This window comes from Lithobates pipiens, unplaced genomic scaffold, assembly GCF_037356315.1.
Source record: "Lithobates pipiens isolate NorthernLeopardFrog02 unplaced genomic scaffold, aLitPip1_a1.2 Scaffold_10, whole genome shotgun sequence".
In the NCBI taxonomy this organism is placed as follows: domain Eukaryota; kingdom Metazoa; phylum Chordata; class Amphibia; order Anura; family Ranidae; genus Lithobates; species Lithobates pipiens.
In genome coordinates, this window is record NW_027507686.1 from 81,415,970 (window position 1) to 81,435,244 (window position 19,275).

The window sequence follows — 19,275 nt, forward strand, 5'->3', positions numbered from 1 at the left end:
AAATATCACAATTTTTTTTTTTAATTAAATACAATGCGTATTTGCTGTCCAGTATACGTGAAAAATTTATTATAAACAAGTCACTGGACCAAAATATGTGGAAGAACTATCTAGAAATACCCTGTATATAAAAAAAAATAAAGGATAAGTACCCAAAGTTATGGTAAAATACTATTCCTATCCTGATGCACACAAAACTGGGGTTGGACATAAATACACAAACATAGTTACATAGTTAGTCAGGTTGAAAAAAGACACAAGTCCATCCAGTTCAACCTTAAAAACAAATAAATAAAATAAAAAATAATCGTACAATCCAGATACCCAATTTTATGCCCACAATTGATCCAGAGGAAGGCGAAAAAAAACCCAGCAGAGCATGCTCCAATTTGCTACAGCAGGGGGAAAAAATTCCTTCCTGATCCCCCAAGAGGCGATCGGATTTTCCCTGGATCAACTTTACCTATGTTAGTACCCAGTTATATTATGTACCATCAGGAAAGTATCCAGGCCTTTCTTAAAGCAATCTACTGAACTGGCCAGAACCACCTCTGGCGGGAGTCTATTCCACATTTTCACAGCTCTAACTGTGAAGAAACCTTTCCGTACTTGAAGATGAAATCTCTTTTCCTCTAGACGTAAAGAGTGCCCCCGTGTCCTCTGGGTTGACCGTACAGAGAACAACTCAACACCAAGTTCACTATATGGACCCCTAATGTATTTGAACATGTTGATCATATCCCCCCTTAATCTCCTCTTCTCAAACGACTTGTGTTAACATACAACATAAAACCTACAAACCGTCCGGACGCCCGAAAGATCTGACACTGGTCCTGGGTCGGCAAAACCGCCTATAAGATAGGACAAATTGGCCACAAAGGCTACAAAACAATTATATCAAATAAACCAGGGCCAGTGTCGGGTCCCCCCCGGTGGCTCGAGCCGATAAAAGAAAGAAAAGATTGATAGGACACTCTAGTGAGATGATCGGTGACCAGAGTACTTCACGAGAAACGAAGCAGAACCATGGATATACACAAGTAGCCACATTGAAAACTTTTCTGTGACATCTTCAATATATAATGGATACTGTGAATAAGCCCGCATCTATGGTTTAAATATAATAGCTATACAAGCGCACACTAAAGTTGCCAGTAAGCAATACCATTGAATGCTGGATGTTTAAAGGGACACCACAGTGACAAATGTTGCGACGTTTCATCTTCAATACCTCAATATTAATATAAACCTTGGATACTGTTGACTGTATTATTTTGATTGACGATACTATTAGTATATTAATAAGGAGACGAGGATTTATTGAAGATATCTTGGGAGGTAGTGAGTGGTATTGTGCTATAGCACACATCTGCCTGGTCAGCTTCTGTCCTATCAATCTTTTCTTTCTTTTATCGGCTCGAGCCACCGGGGGGGGGGGACCCGACACTGGCCCTGGTTTATTTGATATAATTGGTTTGTAGCCTTTGTGGCCAATTTGTCCTATCTTGTAGGCGGTTTTGCCGACCCAGGACCAGTGTCAGATCCTTCGGGCGTCCAGACAGTTTGTATGTTTTATGTTGTATTTTAACACAAGTCGTTTGTGTATTTATGTCCAACCCCAGTTTTGTGTGTTTCAGGATAGGAATAGTATTTTACCATAACTTTGGGTACTTATCCTTTATTATTTTTTATATACAGGGTATTTATAGATAGTTCTTCCACATATTTTGGTCCAGTGACTTGTTTATAATCTTTCACGTATACTGGACAGCAAATACGCATTGTATTTAATAAAAAAAAATTGTGATATTTATATACTGATGGTTATTGTTTCTCAGAGATCCTGTCTTTTTTCTGGGAGTTCCCGTCTTCTGAAACCCACACCATTTTCTTTGTAGATACTTGGTTGGAGGTTAGAGGACAATTCCATTTAGCAGTCACTGTAGGACATTATTTACTTGTTTTTCTTTCTTTATATGCCTCATGGGACTTGTAGTTCTGTAACAGCTGGAAGTTCACTAATTGCATATCCCTGATCTAGGGCGATCAATGGGTTAAATGTGTGCTTATTGGCACATGGGCACCCTAAAGTTGGAAACAACGGATGGGTATGTCTATTTGTCTGCATGGACCCAACCACAGTACATAGTGGGCAAGTCCGCAAGAGGTTATTTTAAGTCAAGCTCTTATGACAAAAGAATGGTATACAAAAAGGCATAATAGCTGGGTGAATGCAGGGACCAAGAAATGTTGGTCATTTTACATTTCTCTTGTGTATTCTGGAAGACCCCAAATTTGGGTGTGAAATTAAAGCACTCCCTGTTGTAATGTGGGTACATTGACAGATAAGATGGATGTATATGCAGTTCCTGTTTTATTTGCCATATGTTTATATATAATTTCTATCCAAGTAATAAGAAAAAAAGATCTCCTCTTTTTACCTGGAACAGCAATGCACTTTCAGACATGTGACTGTGCCTAGATACGTGTTATATGATAATCTAAGACATTGTCGCATTCACCTGTTCCTAGCTCCAGTGTCAAGTCTTTCCTTGTTCTTTCCTTTGTGCAACTGTTGGCTTCTTGCTTCCTCTGGCACTGCAGTCATGCCAAAGCGCTGTCTTAAAGGACTAGCATATCAGTTTCTCAGTGTTCGAACAGTGTGTCCACATGTTAAGATCCTTTGCCCCTGTGTTCCCTAGAGCTTTCGTAAATATTTCCTTAACCCCTTTTGCTGTTATAGCCGTTTTTTGCAAATATATTTAAAAAATAATTTTAGGTTTGAATATTGCATAAAATCCCCCAAAGCATTTATTTTCTGAAAGCAGACACCCTAGAGAAAAGAAAATGGTGGTAGCTCCAATTTTGTGATGTTGAACAATATTACCACAAAGGTTTCAGTAAAATTTGAGTAAAAAAATTCACTAAAGTTAATTTTAGGGCACAGCAAACACAATAAATTTACCAATTTTTTTGTTAAAATATAAAAGATGAGGTTTCAGAAAGTAAATGGCTACCCAACATGCCAAACCTAAAATCTGTATGTGCACGCTGATCAGAATAGGAGCCCGCCTTTAATGGGAGAGAACCCGAGGTACGGAAGAACTTCTCACATTCATACGCAGCCTGGAATGTTCGCATAAGGCGTGTCTTTTGTTCCATAAAAGGAAGCAGATATTGGCTTGGGCACATCGTACCATGTACGAATTTTCGAACAAACCCGGGTCACTGCTGGCTAGGGCCCTGCAAGGCCCGCGTACAAAAACATATCTCGTATCCTGGCTTCCACTGGGCAAAAGCTGAACGATTCATCAGACATAGCGATGGAGTTCTGCTCTTTTTATGAAGGTCTCTATAACCTGGACAAGCCCCTTTCGGTTGGTCCCCCAGCGGAAGGCAGCTCAACCCCTCAGTCGTATGTAGCTGCCTCAGGCATGCCATCACTTCCCAGTGCCGTACGGGAAGGAGCTGGTGGAACCCATTACAGCCGCAGAGCTGGGAGTGGCTCTGGCCACTTCGAAACCAAGAAAGGCCCCTGGCCCTGATGGCCTGACTCTGACATATTATAAATCCTTCTTTGATACGCTGTCACAACCCTTAGTCTCCGCCCTCAATTCCATCACAGAGGGTAATTCTATCCTGGTAGACACTTTGAGGGCCTATATTTCCCTTATCCCAAAAGAGGGGAAATATCTGCGGTGTGGGAGTTATCGCTCAATTGCACTTTTGAATACGGACTTGAAAATTCTGGCTAACAGGCTACCTCCCCATGTTCCAAGTCTCATCCATATAGATCAGACGAGCTTTGTACCATTGCGGGAGCAGTGGGACAATACCATCCGAGTGGTGAATTTGATCCATGCGGCCAGGACTTCCAAACGGGCCCTTCTGCTGTCTACCGACGTGGCAAAGGCCTTCAACCACGTGGCTTGATCCATTATATGGGCCACTTTAGAGCATATTGGCCTTCGATTATCCATGGTGAGGTGGATATTGTCCCTCTATACATGCCCCACTGCAGCGGTCAAAGTAAATGAGACCAGATCTGACGGCATTAACATTTGCAATGGCACATGGCAGGGCTGCCCCCTGTCCCCTCTGATCTTTATATTATCACTGGAGCCACTCCTATGCAGAATAAGGGCAGATGCGGGCATCATTGGCTACCCATAACCCTTAGGGTCCCATAAGGTGGCCGCATTCGCGGATGACCTAGTCTTCTTCCCCCCCCCCCAAACTTGCCTCAATCCCTTCAGGCATACGGTACTCTTTCAAATCAATTTAACAAAGTCCTCCATCCTTAATATAACAATGGGTAAAAACGTTTACGATCGGCCTTTCTGCTGAGATGGGCACCCGCATCCTATATCTGGGAGTTGATGTCACCCCTGATCCTGCTGATCCGTTTTCAGCCAACTTTGTCCCTCTGCTTTCCTAGTCTTAAAACGGACCTTCTACACTGGCACTCTCTCGCGTTGACATGGTTTGGTCTTTGCAATGCCCTTAAAATGACCCTATTGTTGAGGGTTCTGTACCTAATGCAGGCACTCCCTATCCATTTAGCCCCAGCATTTTTCAAACAAATTGACTCTGTCTCGTGCGTTTGTCTGGCCCCATCGCAAGCCACGCATTAGACTTCAACTCCTTTACCTTGCAAAAAGTAGGGGCGGGGTTGGCCTCCCGGACATGAAAGCCTATTACAGGGCGGTCCACCTCACCAGGTTAGTGGACTGGCATTGCCACGCGGAAACAAAGCACTGGGTAGCTATGGAAGTGGAGAACTCCGAAGACACGGCCAAGAGTTGGCTCTGGATCACCACACCCTTATCAAGGGACCTAGCGAGACACCCTACACTAAGCAGCACTCTGTTAGTGTCCAGTGATGCCTTTCGGCATTCTTAGTTGTCCCCACTACCCTCCCCGATGGTGCCGGTTTTGGGCAATCTGGAATTTGCACCTGGTCTACAGAGCCCTCACTTCAAACGACTGGCAACTGGGACTAGGCTTCGCTGTGTGACTTCAGGGGCCTGACTGCCAGCTTTCCTCTAAAGCTCGGGCGTCAGTGACAGACCCGCCTTTGGATTTCTGGAGCAGCTTGCAGCTGCGCAACTTTCTGCGCAGCTGCTTGCGGAAACCGGGCATCTCCCATCAACTCGCCGAACTGGAGCTCATCTGTCATCGCGGGGAGCCAGTGCGGCACTGTCTCTTGCTTACATACTCTTCCTTGACTCAACCAGCGGAAGGGTTTGTTCCCTCGTTTCTCTAAGTGGGAAGCGGAACTTGACACCCAATTTACTAACACCCAGAGGAAGAAGATTCTCCACTTTGCCATGAAATCTTCTATAGCCACCAGAGTCCAAGAGACCTGCTACAACATAACGACCCGATGGTATAGAGTACCCACAACTCTACACCATGTCCTCCCGCAGGTATCCAACCTCTGCTGGCGCTGTGGCACTGCAGAAGGGACAATGCTGCACTTCTTTTGGACATGTCCCAGACTCTGGTCTGGAGGGGAACCCTGCGGCCTGTTTGCTTCTGCTGTCAGAACAACCCATCAAGAAATACAAGATTCCCCTGACCATTCAGCTACTGAATGCTGCTAAAGCGTGTATCCTTCTCTGTTGGAGATCGGAGAACCCGCTGGCAAAGTCCCTGTGGTTTTCTAAAGTGAACGAACTGAGAGACATGGAGGACCTCCCTGCCACCCTGTACAATAGAGAGGAGACCTTCTGTGAGGCCTGGAGACCCTGGTAGTTTTGTATACACAGACGCTCATCTCCAAGAGATGGCTCAGACTAATTGACCCAATGGGCTGGTCCCCCACCCCCAGACAGAGGGCACTACTCTACTCTCTTATCCTACTTTACTCTACTCCTTCTCTATTTCCTGTTTCTAGCTTTCCTCACCCACCATGCCTTCCCTTACCCCCGTCCCCCACCTCCTCTTTTCTGACCCCTATCTCTTTCCCACTTTTGGGGTTATCTGTTTTTCTACCTCTTCCCCTCTCCCCTTGGTACACACCCCCTCTCCGCAGCTCTTGCCCACTCATGAATTTTTGGTCAGATACTGTGAACATCCGAAGATGCATTACATTTTCATGTCTCATGTTTGGGCCCACTAGATCTTTGTTTGCTTTGCTCCCCAAACAACTATAAAATGTACACTATGTTGTTGTAGTGCATAACTTGGTATGTGCTATCACCAACTCCAGGTCAAGCAAGTAACGGTCAGGATGCCTGCATGGCCCCGCACACCGTTAGTATTGCTATACCAGGGTTTCTCCCTCATGTGCTTGGTCAGAGAATTTGATTTGTTGATCTCTCTGTAATTTTGTCTGAATCCTTAATCTGACGTATGTCATGTACCTATGTCGATTATGCTGATTGTTATGCACACTTTCTATGAAATTAAAGAATTACAAAAAAAAAAACCCTATAGGTCATTCATCTAGTTGTCTGCAGGGGGTGCTCAAAATATTGCTCACTCCAGCGTACGGGGCAATATGCAACGTGTATCGCAATCAAACCCCGATGCATGCGTATTTATGGGGGGGTTTGGACTTTTGGGTGTAACTTTTTTTCTCTTATATTCACCGACTGACACAGCTCCTCTTTGTAACTAAATGGGTTGTATAGCCTGCCATTAGGAGAAACTAGGCAAAATTGTTACACAAAACACAGAACTTTAATCCTGCCCCAGGGGGGCAGGCCCCGGGCTATCAACCCTCCTCCTGCTCCCAGCAGCTTCAGTTTTTATTTTACCTAGCAAGGAGAATGACCTAGTAAACCCTGCGGGCATCTTGGTCCATATTTTTGCACAAGATGAAAGATCCTGAGATCTTATTTTGACAAATTCATCTACAGGGAATGGGGTCGCCCTCAACCGACCTTTTGGGTCCCCAAAAATTCGGCGGTGCGTTACCCCTTTGAGGAAAGCCTTCTCAAAAAGTGGTCGGCTCCTCCAGTCATGGACCTCCCAGTATCTAGGTTAAATAAAGTAACCACGATCCCGGTTGAGGGGACTCCTGCATTCAAGGATCCCACGGACAGGAAGGCCGAAGCAGTGGCGCGTTCCTTGTTTACGGTTGTGGGGTCTGCCGTGCGACCTGTACTGGCATCCGCACTGGTGTCGCAGACACTGAGTGGGCAAAACTTTTGCACCGCCAATTGGGAGAGCACAATGCCTCCCCTGTCTGCGTAGAACTAGAAGACCAACTAGTGCATGGCCTTAAGTACGTTTGTGACGCGGCCCTGGATACTCTCCCCCTGCTATCCAGGGCCTCAGTGTCAGCCGTGGTGCTGAGGCGCCTCATTTGGCTGAAATGCTGGTCTGCTGACCAGGCATCCAAGAAAGCCCTGACGGATCTTCCTTTCCTTGGCGGACGACTCTTTGGAGCCTCGTTAGATGACATTATTAAAAATGCCACAGGTGGTAAGAGTACACTACTCCCACAGGCCAGGAAGGCTAAGGAGCCACGCCGCAGGCAAGGGCCCTCTTTTTCCTCTCACAAGTGGCTTTTTCGTCCGCCCAGTGCTTCGGCAAAACGACCCCAGCCCGACAGGACGCCCACGGACGGTCAGAAGCGTCCCTGGAACCACAAGCCTAACAAGCATGTGAACAAAAGTACTACCGCATGAAGGTTTGCCCCCACCCATGTCTCGGGTTGTCTTTGGGAGTTTGCAGCCCGTTTGGACCTCCCGGTTTTCGGACCAATATGTCTGCGATCTGATTTCCACAGGCTACAAGATGGAGTTTCTCACTTGGCCGCCAAACAGATTCTTTACCTCCAGCATTCCTGTGTCCTCGGTTCGCCGGGATGCCCTGTTAGGGGCGGTGAGGGGCTGAATCGGGCTGATTGTACCGGTTCCGGAATCAGAACGCTTCCAGGTGCTCTACTCAAATCTGTCTGTGGTTCCCAAGAAGGAAGGGGTGCGTGCAATATTGGACCTAAAAGCCCTCAATCATTTTGTAAAATTTCAGAGGTTCAGAATGGAATCCGTTCGCTCAGTAGTCGCTGCACTCCATCAAGGGGACTTCCTGGTGTCTTTGGACATTCAGGATGCCTACCTGCACATACCCATATGCCTTCGGCATCAAAAGTTTCTGCGTTTGGCAGTCAGGGAAGCCCACTACCAGTTTGTGGCTCTTCCTTTTGGCCTGGCATCAGCCCCCCGAGTCTTTACCAAAGTACTGGCTCCAGTATTGGTGTTGTTGAGACAACGCGGGATCGCGGTCGTGGGTTACCTAGACGATCTCCTCCTGAGAGCTTCTTCCGCCTCAGAATTGGAGGATGTGGCAATCACCTTGCAGTCCCTGCAAGAATTTGGGTGGCTGTTGAACTTAAGGAAGTCGGTGGTTGTACCAACTCAGCATCTGGAGTACCTGGGGTTGCTGTTGGACTCCAGGGCAGCGAGGGTTTTCAGGTCATCACTCCGCTTTTGCATGCGGGTGCTGGGGCTCATGATAGCCTCCTTCGAGGCAGTACCTTATGCCCAGTTCCACACCAGAGTCCTGCAGAAGGAGATCTTGACAAAATGGGACAAATCTCCATTGTCCCTGGATCGGCAGATTCAGGTGAGCCAGCCAGTCAGGGACTCCCTGATCTGGTGGTTGAGGGCCCCGGTGATTCAGTCCGGAAAATTGTTCCTTCCTCTGAAATGGACTGTGATCACTACGGACGCCAGTCTGTCCGGCTGGGGTGGAGTGATGGGGATTCAGTCGGCTCAGGGCCTCTGGTCGACGGAAGAAGCCAAGTTGCCGATCAATCTGCTCGAATTGAGAGTGATCAGGCTGTGCCTCCACACGTGGTCGACGTGTCTTCAAGGGCGTCCGACCAGAATATAGTCAGACAACGCCATGGCTGTGGCATACATAAATCACCAAGGGGGAACAAGAAGCTCAGCCGCTGCTCGGGAGGTCACTCACATACTTCGGTGGGCAGAGCGACATCTTCCGGCCCTGTCGGCCATTTACATCCTGGGAGTGGAAAACTGGCAGGCAGACTATCTGGGTCGACAGATGCTGGAACCAGGAGAATGGGCATTTCATCCGGAGACATTCAGGCTGCTGTGCCTGAAGTGGGGCACACCAGATGTGGATATACTGGCCTCCTGTCTCAATCAGAAGGTACCGAGCTTTGTGTCCAGGACCAGAGATCCGTGGTCAGACATGCTGGTGGCTCCGTGGGATCAGTACTAGCTGATCTAGGCTTTTCCTCCGCTGAAACTGTTGCCACGTCTGCTTCGCAGAGTGGAAGCCGAGGGGATTCCAGTAATCCTGATTGCCCCAGATTGGCCTCAGCGGGCCTGGTACGCAGACCTGGTGTGCCTGGTGGCAGACGCTCCATGGCAACTGCCGTTGAGTGAGGACCTCCTATCTCAATGTCCAATCCTTCACCCTGCTTTACCATCGCTGGCTTTAACGGCCTGGCTGTTGAAAGCCAGTTATTGAGGAACCAGGGTCTGTCAGACTCTGTGATTACAACTATGCTGAGGGCGTGGAAATCTTCCAGGAAGATATACCATTGTGCTTGGAAGGCTTACATCTTCCACGTGTGAGGAGAAAGGGTGGCATCCGTGCTCCTCCTCTATATCCAGGAGCCTGCTGTTTCTTCAGCAAGGTGTAGACCACAGGTTGGCGTTGAGCACCATCAAGTGCCAGATTTCAGCTCTGGCTGTCTTTTTTTCAAAAACCACTGGCGTCTCACTCATTAGTGAGTACCTTTGTGCAGGGGGTGCAACATGTAATCCCTCCAGTGCGTCCTCCGTTACCTCCATTGGATTTGAACCTGGTGTTGTCGGCGCTTCAGAAGCCGCCGTTTGAGAATATTAGGGAGATTCCTCTGCTGACCCTTTCACAGAAGGTGGTCTTTCTAGTGGCCCTCACATCGGCCAGGAGGGTTTCTGAACTGGCAGCCTTGTCCTGCAAGTCGCCTTATCTGGTCATCCACAGGGATAAGGTGGTGTTGCATCCGCATACCGCCCTTTCTACCGAAGATGGTTTCGGCCTTTCATATCAATGAGGACATTGTATTGCCATCATTGTGTCCTAAGCCGAAGCACCCCAAGGAGGTGGCCCTTCACGCTCCTAGATGTGGTTAGGGCTCTGAAGGTGTACTTGTCTGCCACAGCTTCCTTTCGGAAGTCAGACTCACTGTTTGTTTCGGGGACTGGTCCTAAGAAGGGCATGGCGGTCTCGTTGGCCAGCATTTCCAGGTGGATCAGACAGATTGTAGTCCAAGCCTACGCCTTGAAGGGGCAGGTGCCTCCCTTTCCAGTCACGGCCCACTCTACAAGAGCAATCGGAACATCTTGAGCCTTCCGACACCAGGCGTCTGTCGCTTAGGTGTGTAAGGCGGCGATCTGGTCGTCTGTCCATACGTTTACCAAGTTCTACAAGGTAGACGTAAGTGGATCAGCTGATGCTGGTTTCAGCCGCAAGGTTTTGCAGGCGGCCGTGTAGTTGCAATTTTTTTTCCCTGGTTTTCGAGAAAAACGCATTACCGTATATACTCGAGTATAAGCCGAGATTTTCAGCCTCTTTTTTGAGGCTGAAAGTGCCCCCCTCGGCTTATACTCGAGTCATCGCTGTCTGCCCGCTCGATCAGCGTGTCGAGCAGACAGACAGCGGCCATTCTATCATTCAAAAGCCGCGCCTCCGGCTCCGCCTTCGCCTGTGATAGGCGGAACACTGAATTTCCCAGCAGCCTGTGTTCCGCCTATCACGGACATCGTATCATCCTCGTACTACGGACGAGGATGATACGATGTCCGTGATAGGCGGAACACAGGCTGCTGGGAAATTCAGTGTTCCGCCTATCACAGGCGAAGGCGGAGGCTTTTGAATTTTACAATGGCCGCCGAGGCGCCGACGAAGAGGGCACGGGACGGAGGCAAGGCAAGGCAAGGCACGGCACGGGACGGGACGGAGGCAAGGCAAGGCACGGGACGGAGGCAAGGCACGGCGGCAAGGCACGGCACGGGAAGGAGGCAAGGCACGGGACGGAGGCTCGGGACAAAGGCTCGGGACACAGGTAGGCTGGACACACACACACACACACACACACACACACACACACACACACACACACACACACACACATGGATGGAGACACACACACAGGGATGGATGGATGGAGACACACACAGGGATGGATGGATGGATGGAGACACACACACACAGGGATGGATGGACACACACACACACAGGGATGGATGGACGGACACACAGGGATGGACGGACACACAGGGATGGACGGACACACACACAGGGATGGACAGGCATGTCTCACCCTCGGCTTATACACGAGTCAATAAGTTTGCCAGTTTTTTTGGGGGTAAATTGGGGGCCTCGGCTTATATTCGGGTCGGCCTATACTCGAGTATATACGGTACTTTTTTTTGTTAAGGCTCGATTGCATTACCTCCGCACTGTTGCGGTCTGGGGGTTCGCTCCTGTTGAGTATACCCGGTTATATGGTGGAGTTTTTCCCCATACTGCTGTTTTTGTGTAGGTTTAGTTTCACTAGTTCCCACTTGCCATGGTGGTTGAAATTTTTATGCTGTCTTTTTTCCCACCCCTCGTTTGGCACTGCTTGGAGACGTCCCATTTAGTTACAGAGAGGAGCTGTGTCGGTCGGTGAATATAAGAGAAATTCGGATTTTTTGTACTCGCCGTAAAATCCTTTTCTCTGTAATTCACAGACCGACACAGCACCCACCCCTCCTTATTTTCTACGCTGTGCTGCTTGTTGACGTACTGAAGCTGCTGGGAGCAGGAAGAGGGCTGATAGCACGGGGCCCGCCCCCCTGGGGCAGGATTAAAGTTCTGTGTATTGTGTAACAATTTTTGCCTCGTTTCGCCTAATGGCAGGCTATACAACCCATTTAGTTACCGAGAGGAGCTGTGTCGGTCGGTGAATTAGAGAAAAGGATTTTACAGTGAGTACAAAAAATACATTTTTTTTTTTTTTTTTACAATATTTATTTTTAAATGTATACTTTTACTATAAGATTTTTTGGCGACTGATTCTCTTTAATGAGACCCCTGCGGTCTGAAAGACCCTGTATATCTCCCTTGTGCTCGCGAATGTAATGCATTACATTATTTCGTAGCCATACTGGCCCGGGGAAACTGTCAGGTGGACCCGCAAGTGACATCAAACACAACACTCTGCTCTCCAGCAACAAGAAGGGGAGGAGAGTGGCTGTATCAGTTCAGCGCCCGCTATGCTGGTCCTGGGCCCACAGATGGGGGAGCGTACATTACCGGAGGGGGGGGGGGGGGGGGGGGTAGCAAAAGGTTTATTGCCTCACTGTGCTATGTCTCCGTGACCCCTAGTGTATCCCATGTGCCCAGCTCCTGTGTTCCTCCAGTGATCCCCTTCATTCCCCAGTATTGCCAGTGATTCCAGCCTTGTGTTCCATGTTAATCCTGGCTTGCATCTAGGCTTGTTGGCCAGTGAACTTTAGTCTGTGCCTGTGACCCTGAGCCTGCGTCTGTGATGTTGCCCATCTGTATCCTGCTCCTGGGACCCCTTGCACGTCTGCCAGCATTCATTCTTCCTCTGCACTCTTGTCTGGCATCTGCTCCTCTGCACCAGTGAATTTTCCTATGAGTTCCAGCACCTGGGCACTCCCAGCCTGTGTATATTCCTTGTGTGCTTCCATGCATTCCCATAAATTGGGACTGTTGCCCATAGCCTAGTAAACCCAGCGCTGCTCTCAATGCCTGCTTAGTTGAGTCAGGGGGCCAAAAATTGGGACTCGCCCACCACATAACCTATAGCTTTAGGAGCTATAGCGAAGTCAGTTCCTCAACATGAGGATGCAAAGCCTTGCTGATCTACCAAGATAGTTGCCTCACCAGAGACACCATGAGGAACAAGGCATGGTGAATCAGTAACTTGTTAGTGGGGGTTTTTTATTTATTTTTAGGACAGCTTCCACAGCACAGGTCCCCTTTAATTTTTATTCTTGGCACAATGCTTTTTTGTGCTGTAATGTACAAAACTTATGGCTTGTTACTGATTAAAGTTAAGCATTTTATGCAATATAATTAGTAATCACACATGATTTTAAAGCCTCTCAGAAAATGTGTTTTGTAGATATATATGCTTAAAAGGGGCCACTGCTAAAATCTTTCACATACCACATTAAGTTTAAAGTGATTGTAATGCCTCGTTTGCTAAAAAAATAAAATAAAAATATTATACTTGCTTGCCATGTGCAGTGGTCCCTCTTTGCTGCTCCTGTCCCCTCCCTCCCTGTCGAGTGCCGCTTGCTATGGGGGCACCCGAGACAAGCTGCAGCTCCGTGATATTTAAATTCAGCTGAGTCTTAGGTGAAAATGTACTTTTCTGGTAAATCTGTAATGATCGTTTTTTTTTTTGTTTGTTTGTTTTTTTTTTTTTTTCATTTTCCCCTTTTATAGATCTGGGTGATGGCTGTGACAATAGTAATTACGTTTGGAGTGACGTTATCAGTGTTTCCAGCAATCACTGCAAAAGTTGGCACGCATGTACAAGATAATGCAAGCTGGAGTGAGTTTCTACTTGTTAGAAAAAAAGTATAATAACAGAATTTATTTTACTATTGTAGTACTCTTTGTAATATCTGTGCTTTTTGTTCGTTTTCCTATTTTAGGCAAATTTTTTAATCCTGTTTGCTGCTTTTTGATTTTTAATGTGATGGACTGGATTGGGCGTAGTATTACTTCCAAAACTCTGTGGGTAAGTTCTTATCACCTACATTGTATCCAGTTGCATGTCCTTTAATTTAACCACTTCAGCCTCGGAAGATTTGGCTGCTTAATGACCAGGCCGTTTTTTGCACTGCGTCGTTTTAACTGATAATTGCGCGGTCATGCGATGTTGTACCCAAACAAAATTGACGTCCTTTATTTTCCACAAATAGAGCTTTCTTTTGGTGGTATTTGATCACCTCTGATTTTTTTTTTCTTTGCACTATAAACAAAAGAGCGACAATTTTGAAAAAAAACACTATATCTTTTTGCTATAATAAATGTCCCACTTTTATTTATTTTTTTTATTCTCTTTCGTTCATTGACGGACACAGCTCCTTCAAATTTTGACCTTGGGGTTATATCCCCACCTTCAGGAGAGGACTAGGCAGAACATCTAAAAACAGCAAAACCGCATAGCAGGGAGCGGTCCCACTGGCTATAGCCCCTCACTCTCCTTCCTGCAGCTCAGTTTTTTTTTCTGCCTAGTGTAGCCGAAGGACCTGGCTTCCTGAGGGGACCATTGGTCCTGGTAATTTTTCTTTTTTTTTCTGCATTTTTTGATCCTGTGCGCTACAATCAACAGCCGGGCTGGGTAATATAGATCCTTGTCTCCCCAGACTGGCCATCGAGCGTGAGCCGACCCTAGCTATGTGCTGGGTCGGCCATGACACGCCCCTTTCTGGTTCAGGGGCGGCCGGTGAGCTATATGCTCCGGGGCACACATATGACCAGGCTACTGCTGTCACAATGTGCTGTGGCCGACAGCCACCCCGTACTGCTCAGGTGATGGGTCTGTGTTGGAATGCGTCCAGCAGTCCCGACAGGAGGTGTAAGTACGGCTCCACCTGTCTCGGCAGGATAGAGCAGCTGGCCGTTCCCTGGGAGGTTGACTAGGGGATCTCTCACGCTCCCTTTCTTCTTTTCCTGTCCCTCTTTCCCTCCTCCCCATACTGGTCCACTGTGTGACTGAGCATGGGGTGCGGTGTACATACCTGGGGGGGGAGGGGTTCCGGGCCTTCGGGTGTGGCGCTGGATGTTAGGGTCCGCTCCTTCCTTCCCTGTTTGTTCTGGTCATGGTGAGGTGTTCGGCCGTTTGCCATGGGGGGTGCCCCGTGGCCATTTTCCTGTAGCCTTTAACCAGTATATTACTGTCTGTCATTTTCTTGGAGTTTTCTTTGCTAAAACGGCCGGTGGCCATTTTCTTGTAGCCTCGGCTTTTTACCCCAGCGCTGGTGACTATGCATCTAGAATGGTGCGATTTTTACTCAGAACACCTCAAGCTTGGCATAGGGGAGGGTGGACAGCGACGGCACAGCGCAGTACCTGGGTCAGGGTGGTGAGTCCTGCGGGGGGGTCCCTCAGTCTGTGAAGCAGCTAGGAGGGTGGGGTTTGTGTGCCTTGCCTTAGGTCCCTGAGTGGTGACAGGCAAGTGAGGGTCAGCATGGCATCGGAAGCTGGCGCTTCTCCCCCAGACATCCTTTTTGTTGCAACCGGCTCCCTTGCACCTGCGGTGCCCATGGACACTTTGTCTGCAGTCCTGGGGAAAGCTCTGATTCAAACTGGCCCCTGTTCTGACGTGTCAGAGGATGCGGACAGTGAGGATAACTCTGTGTCCGGGTTAGCGCAGGAAAATGCGCTTGTAGAGCACTTATCACAGCAGTGCTGGGTACCCTGAACAGACAGAATACAGCAGGGGCATCTGCAGGGGGTGGTGGTCCTTTTTTTTTTTTTTTTTTTTTTTTTTTTTTAGGTCCCGCAAACCAGCCCACACTGCTCAGGTGTTCCCGTATTTAACTTATTTTGATACAAGGAATGAGGGAGCCTGCAATGGGCCTTTTCAGTCCCAAGAAGGATGGCGGTGCGTTACCCCTTTAAAAAGAGCCTCCTAAAAAAATGGGCATCTCCTCCGGTCGTTGAACCCCCCCTCGGACCATGTGTACGGTAGTGGGGTCAGCGTTACGACCAGTGTTGGCCGTGGCCTTGGTGTCGCAGGCGTTTACTGAATATTGCTGCACCGAGAAGCAACAGTCTTATGCTCAGAACTGCCAGACCTGTTGGTGCATGGCCTTAAGTATGTCTGTGAAGCAGCCCTGCTCTCTAGAGCATCAGTATCAGCAGTGGTGCTACGGTGCCTGATGGCTGAAATGCTTGTCTGCGGACAAGGCATCCAAAAAAGCACTGGCGGATTTGCCCTTCCAAGGTGTGAGGCTCGCTGGATGACATTATTAAGAATGTCACCGGTGGGAAGTACACGTTGCTCTCACAGTCCAGGAAGGGTAAGGAGCCACGCCTTAGGCATGGGCCCTCTTTCAGCTCTGAAGTGGCTTTTCCGCCTTTCCAGGTCGGCAGGTAAGCACTCCCGGTCCGACAAAGCGCATGCGGAGGGACGAAAGCACCCCTGGTTTCGTAAGCCAAACAAATTCTGCGAGCAAAGATGTTACCACATGAAAGTTGCCCCCCACCTGACTCTCAGGTGAGGGGTCAACTTCGGGAGCTTGTAGCTTGGAGGACCTCCCTACAGTCCGACCTATGTGTCTACAAACTGGTTTCATCGGGATACAAGAGTTTCTTTCTTGTCCACCAAACAGATTCTTTTCTGCCAACCTTCATCTGCTTCCGGCTCGTCGGGAGGCCCTGTTTGGGGTTGTACAGGACCCGCTTCTGCAGGGGGTGATAGTTCCTGTACCGACGCTGGAAAGGTTTCAGGGATTCTACTCCAATCTGTTTGTAGTCCTGAAAAAGGAAGGGGTCCATCCAATACTGGACCTTAAAGCCCTCGACAGCTTTGTGAAAGTGCACGGCTCAGGATGGAATCATTTCGCTCCGTGGACGCTGCATTCCATCAGGGGGAATTCCTGACGTCAATGGACATCAAGGACGCATACTTACATATATCCATATGCCTCGGGCATCAGAGGTTTCTGCGATTTGCAGTTGGGGAAGAGCACTGCCAATTTGTGGCTCTCCCTTTTGACCTGGTGTCAGCACCCAGGGTCTTCACCAAGGTTTGGCGTGGAATCGCAATCCTAGGTTACCTGGACGACCTCCTCCTGAGAGCAGCTTCCACCTCAGAATTAAGGGAGGATGTGCGATCACCATGCAAACTCTTCAGGCATTTGGTTGGGTACTGAATCTAAAAGAGTCGGGGTTGGTGCTGATTATTCAATGCCTGAAGTACCTGGGCTTACTGCTGGACTCCTCAGAAGCGAGAGTCTTCTCGCTTCGGACAAGATGCAGACTTTTCAAGCTGCGGTGAAGTTGTTTGTGTCCCGCAGGTGGTCGTCGCGGGGTTTCTGCATGCGGTTTCTGGGTCTCATGGTAGCCACTTTCAAAGTATGTGCTCAATTCCACACTCGAATCTTGCAGAGGGAGATCCTGTCAATATGGGACAAATCTGCGCCATCCTTGGAATATCAAATTCGGGTGAGCCAGCTAGTCGTGGATTCCCTGCTCTGGTGGATGAAGTTTCCAACCCTTCGGTCCGGGGAAAAATTGTTCCTTCCTCTCCATTGGATGGTAATTACAACGGACGCCAGCCTTACCAGTTGGGGGGGAGTTTTGGCGTACAGTCGGCCCTGGGCCATTGGACGTGGGAAGAATCCCACCTGCCAATCAATGGGCTCAAGCTTCGGCCGATCAGGCGATGCCTCTCCACATGATCAAAGAGGCCGCAGGGGTGTCCGGTCAGGATCCAGTCGGACAACGCCACGGCGGTGGCACATGTCATCCATCGAGGAACAAGGAGCTTGGCTACAGCACGGGAGGTCGCTCACATCCTACAGTAGGCAGAGCGGTGCATGCCGGCCTTGTCGTCCGTATACATTCCGGGGCATAGAAAACTGGCATGCGGACTACCTGAGTTGTCAGATGCCGGACCAAGGGGAATGGTTGTTACATCCAGATGTATTTCGGCTCATTCACCTAAGGTGGGGCACACCAGATGTGGATCTCTTGACTTCTCGGCTCAATTGGAAGGTACAGAGGTTTGTCTCTGGGACAAGAGACCCCTGGGGGGACATGTCAGAAGCGCTGGCTCCATGAGGGCATTATCAACGGATTATGACAAACCCCCCGGAGGTCTGTCACACTTGGTAATTTCCACTATGCTGAGGGCACGAAAGTCATCTTCTCTGAAGATTTATCATACGTGGAAGACCTACATCTCCATGTGTGAGGAGATGGGGTGGCGTCTGTGCACATACTCAGTTTCCAAGCTCCTGCTATTTTTGCAGCAAGGAGTGGATCAGAAACTTGCCTTGGGCACCATCATGGGGCATATGTCAGCCTTGGCTGTCTTCTTTCAACATCCCTTGGCGACTCACTCATTGGGTACATTTGTGCAAAGGGTTTTGACACGTAGCCCCTCCAGTTCGACCACCGCTACCTCCGTGGGATCTGAATCTGGTACTATCGGTTCTTCAGAAACCGCCATTTTAAAAATATTGGGGAAAATCCCTTGTTGACGCTCTTCTCAGAAAGTAGTCTTTCTAGTGGCAATTACAAAGGGCAGGAGAATTTCTGTATTGGTGACTTGTCATGCAAGCCTCCCTACCTGGTTCTCCACAAGGATAAGGTGGTGCTACGTCCACAGCCCTCCTTTCTTCAAAAGGTGGTTTCGGCCTTTCATCTAAATGAAGACGTCGTGTTGCCATCCCTATGTCCTAAGCTGACACATCCGAAAGAAGTTGCTTTACATTCCCGGGTCGTGGTCCGGGCTCTATGGGTGTATCTGACTGCTACGGCTCCCTTCCGGAGGTCAGACTGTCTAGGTGGCTGGTCTGAAAAAGGTCTAGTGGTCTCATCGACCACCGTCTCTCGGTGGAGTAAACAGATCATGGTTCAGGCTTATGCCTTAAAAGGGCAGGTCTCCCCCTTTCCTGTCACAGCTCGTTCAACAGGGGCAATTGTAAGCTCTTGGGCTTCCCGACATCATGTGTCAGTCTCCCAGGTGTGTATGGCGGCGACTTGGTCATCCGTTCACACTTTCACTAAATTTTACAAAGTTAAGCACATGTTGGGATAGCCTGTATGGGGTTAGAGAATTGTATTGGTGGAAGGCGGGCGTAAACTGAAGCAATTCAAATTACATTTGCCACTCCATAAAGGTGAAGGGAGGGTCCAATTGCAGCGATCAGACTAATCACGTGAAAGGGGCCTAAGGCTGCTTTATACTGTTGTGCTGCAGTTTACCTGCACCATGGGTGCGGCACAGTGCACCTGCAGGTTAGCTATGCTTTGCCATAGGCTTTCTATTAAAACCTGCAGGTGTGTTGCACTTTCTGAAAGTGCACCAAACCTGCAGGATCTAATTTGACTATGGCCCAATGCAGGTAACCCATAGGAAAGTCACAGGTGCAGTGCATGCCTGCAAATCGGTGTGAAAGCCACCTTAACTATTGCAAACTGTCCATTGCTCATATATGCCCATTGCAAAAATATGATAATATACAGTTGCGCTCATAAGTTTACCTACCCTGGCAGAATTTGATTTCTTGGCCATTTTTTTTTTTTTTTAGAGAATGAATGATA

General features: G+C 48.5%; 1 protein-coding gene across 5 annotated transcripts in view; it reads left to right on the forward strand.

Moving 5' to 3' along the window:
* Positions 1–19,275, forward strand: part of SLC29A2 (solute carrier family 29 member 2) — an 82,640-nt gene that overhangs the window by 55,823 nt on the left and 7,542 nt on the right. For all 5 annotated transcript variants that reach the window (XR_013263088.1, XM_077456228.1, XM_077456214.1 and 2 more), the window contains exons 10-11: positions 13,435–13,543; positions 13,647–13,732. Coding sequence is in view for 4 of the 5 variants with exons in the window: in XM_077456228.1 (XP_077312354.1) it covers positions 13,435–13,543; positions 13,647–13,732 (195 nt within the window). In the remaining variant the exon portion in view is untranslated. The remainder of the gene's footprint in view (positions 1–13,434; positions 13,544–13,646; positions 13,733–19,275) is intronic.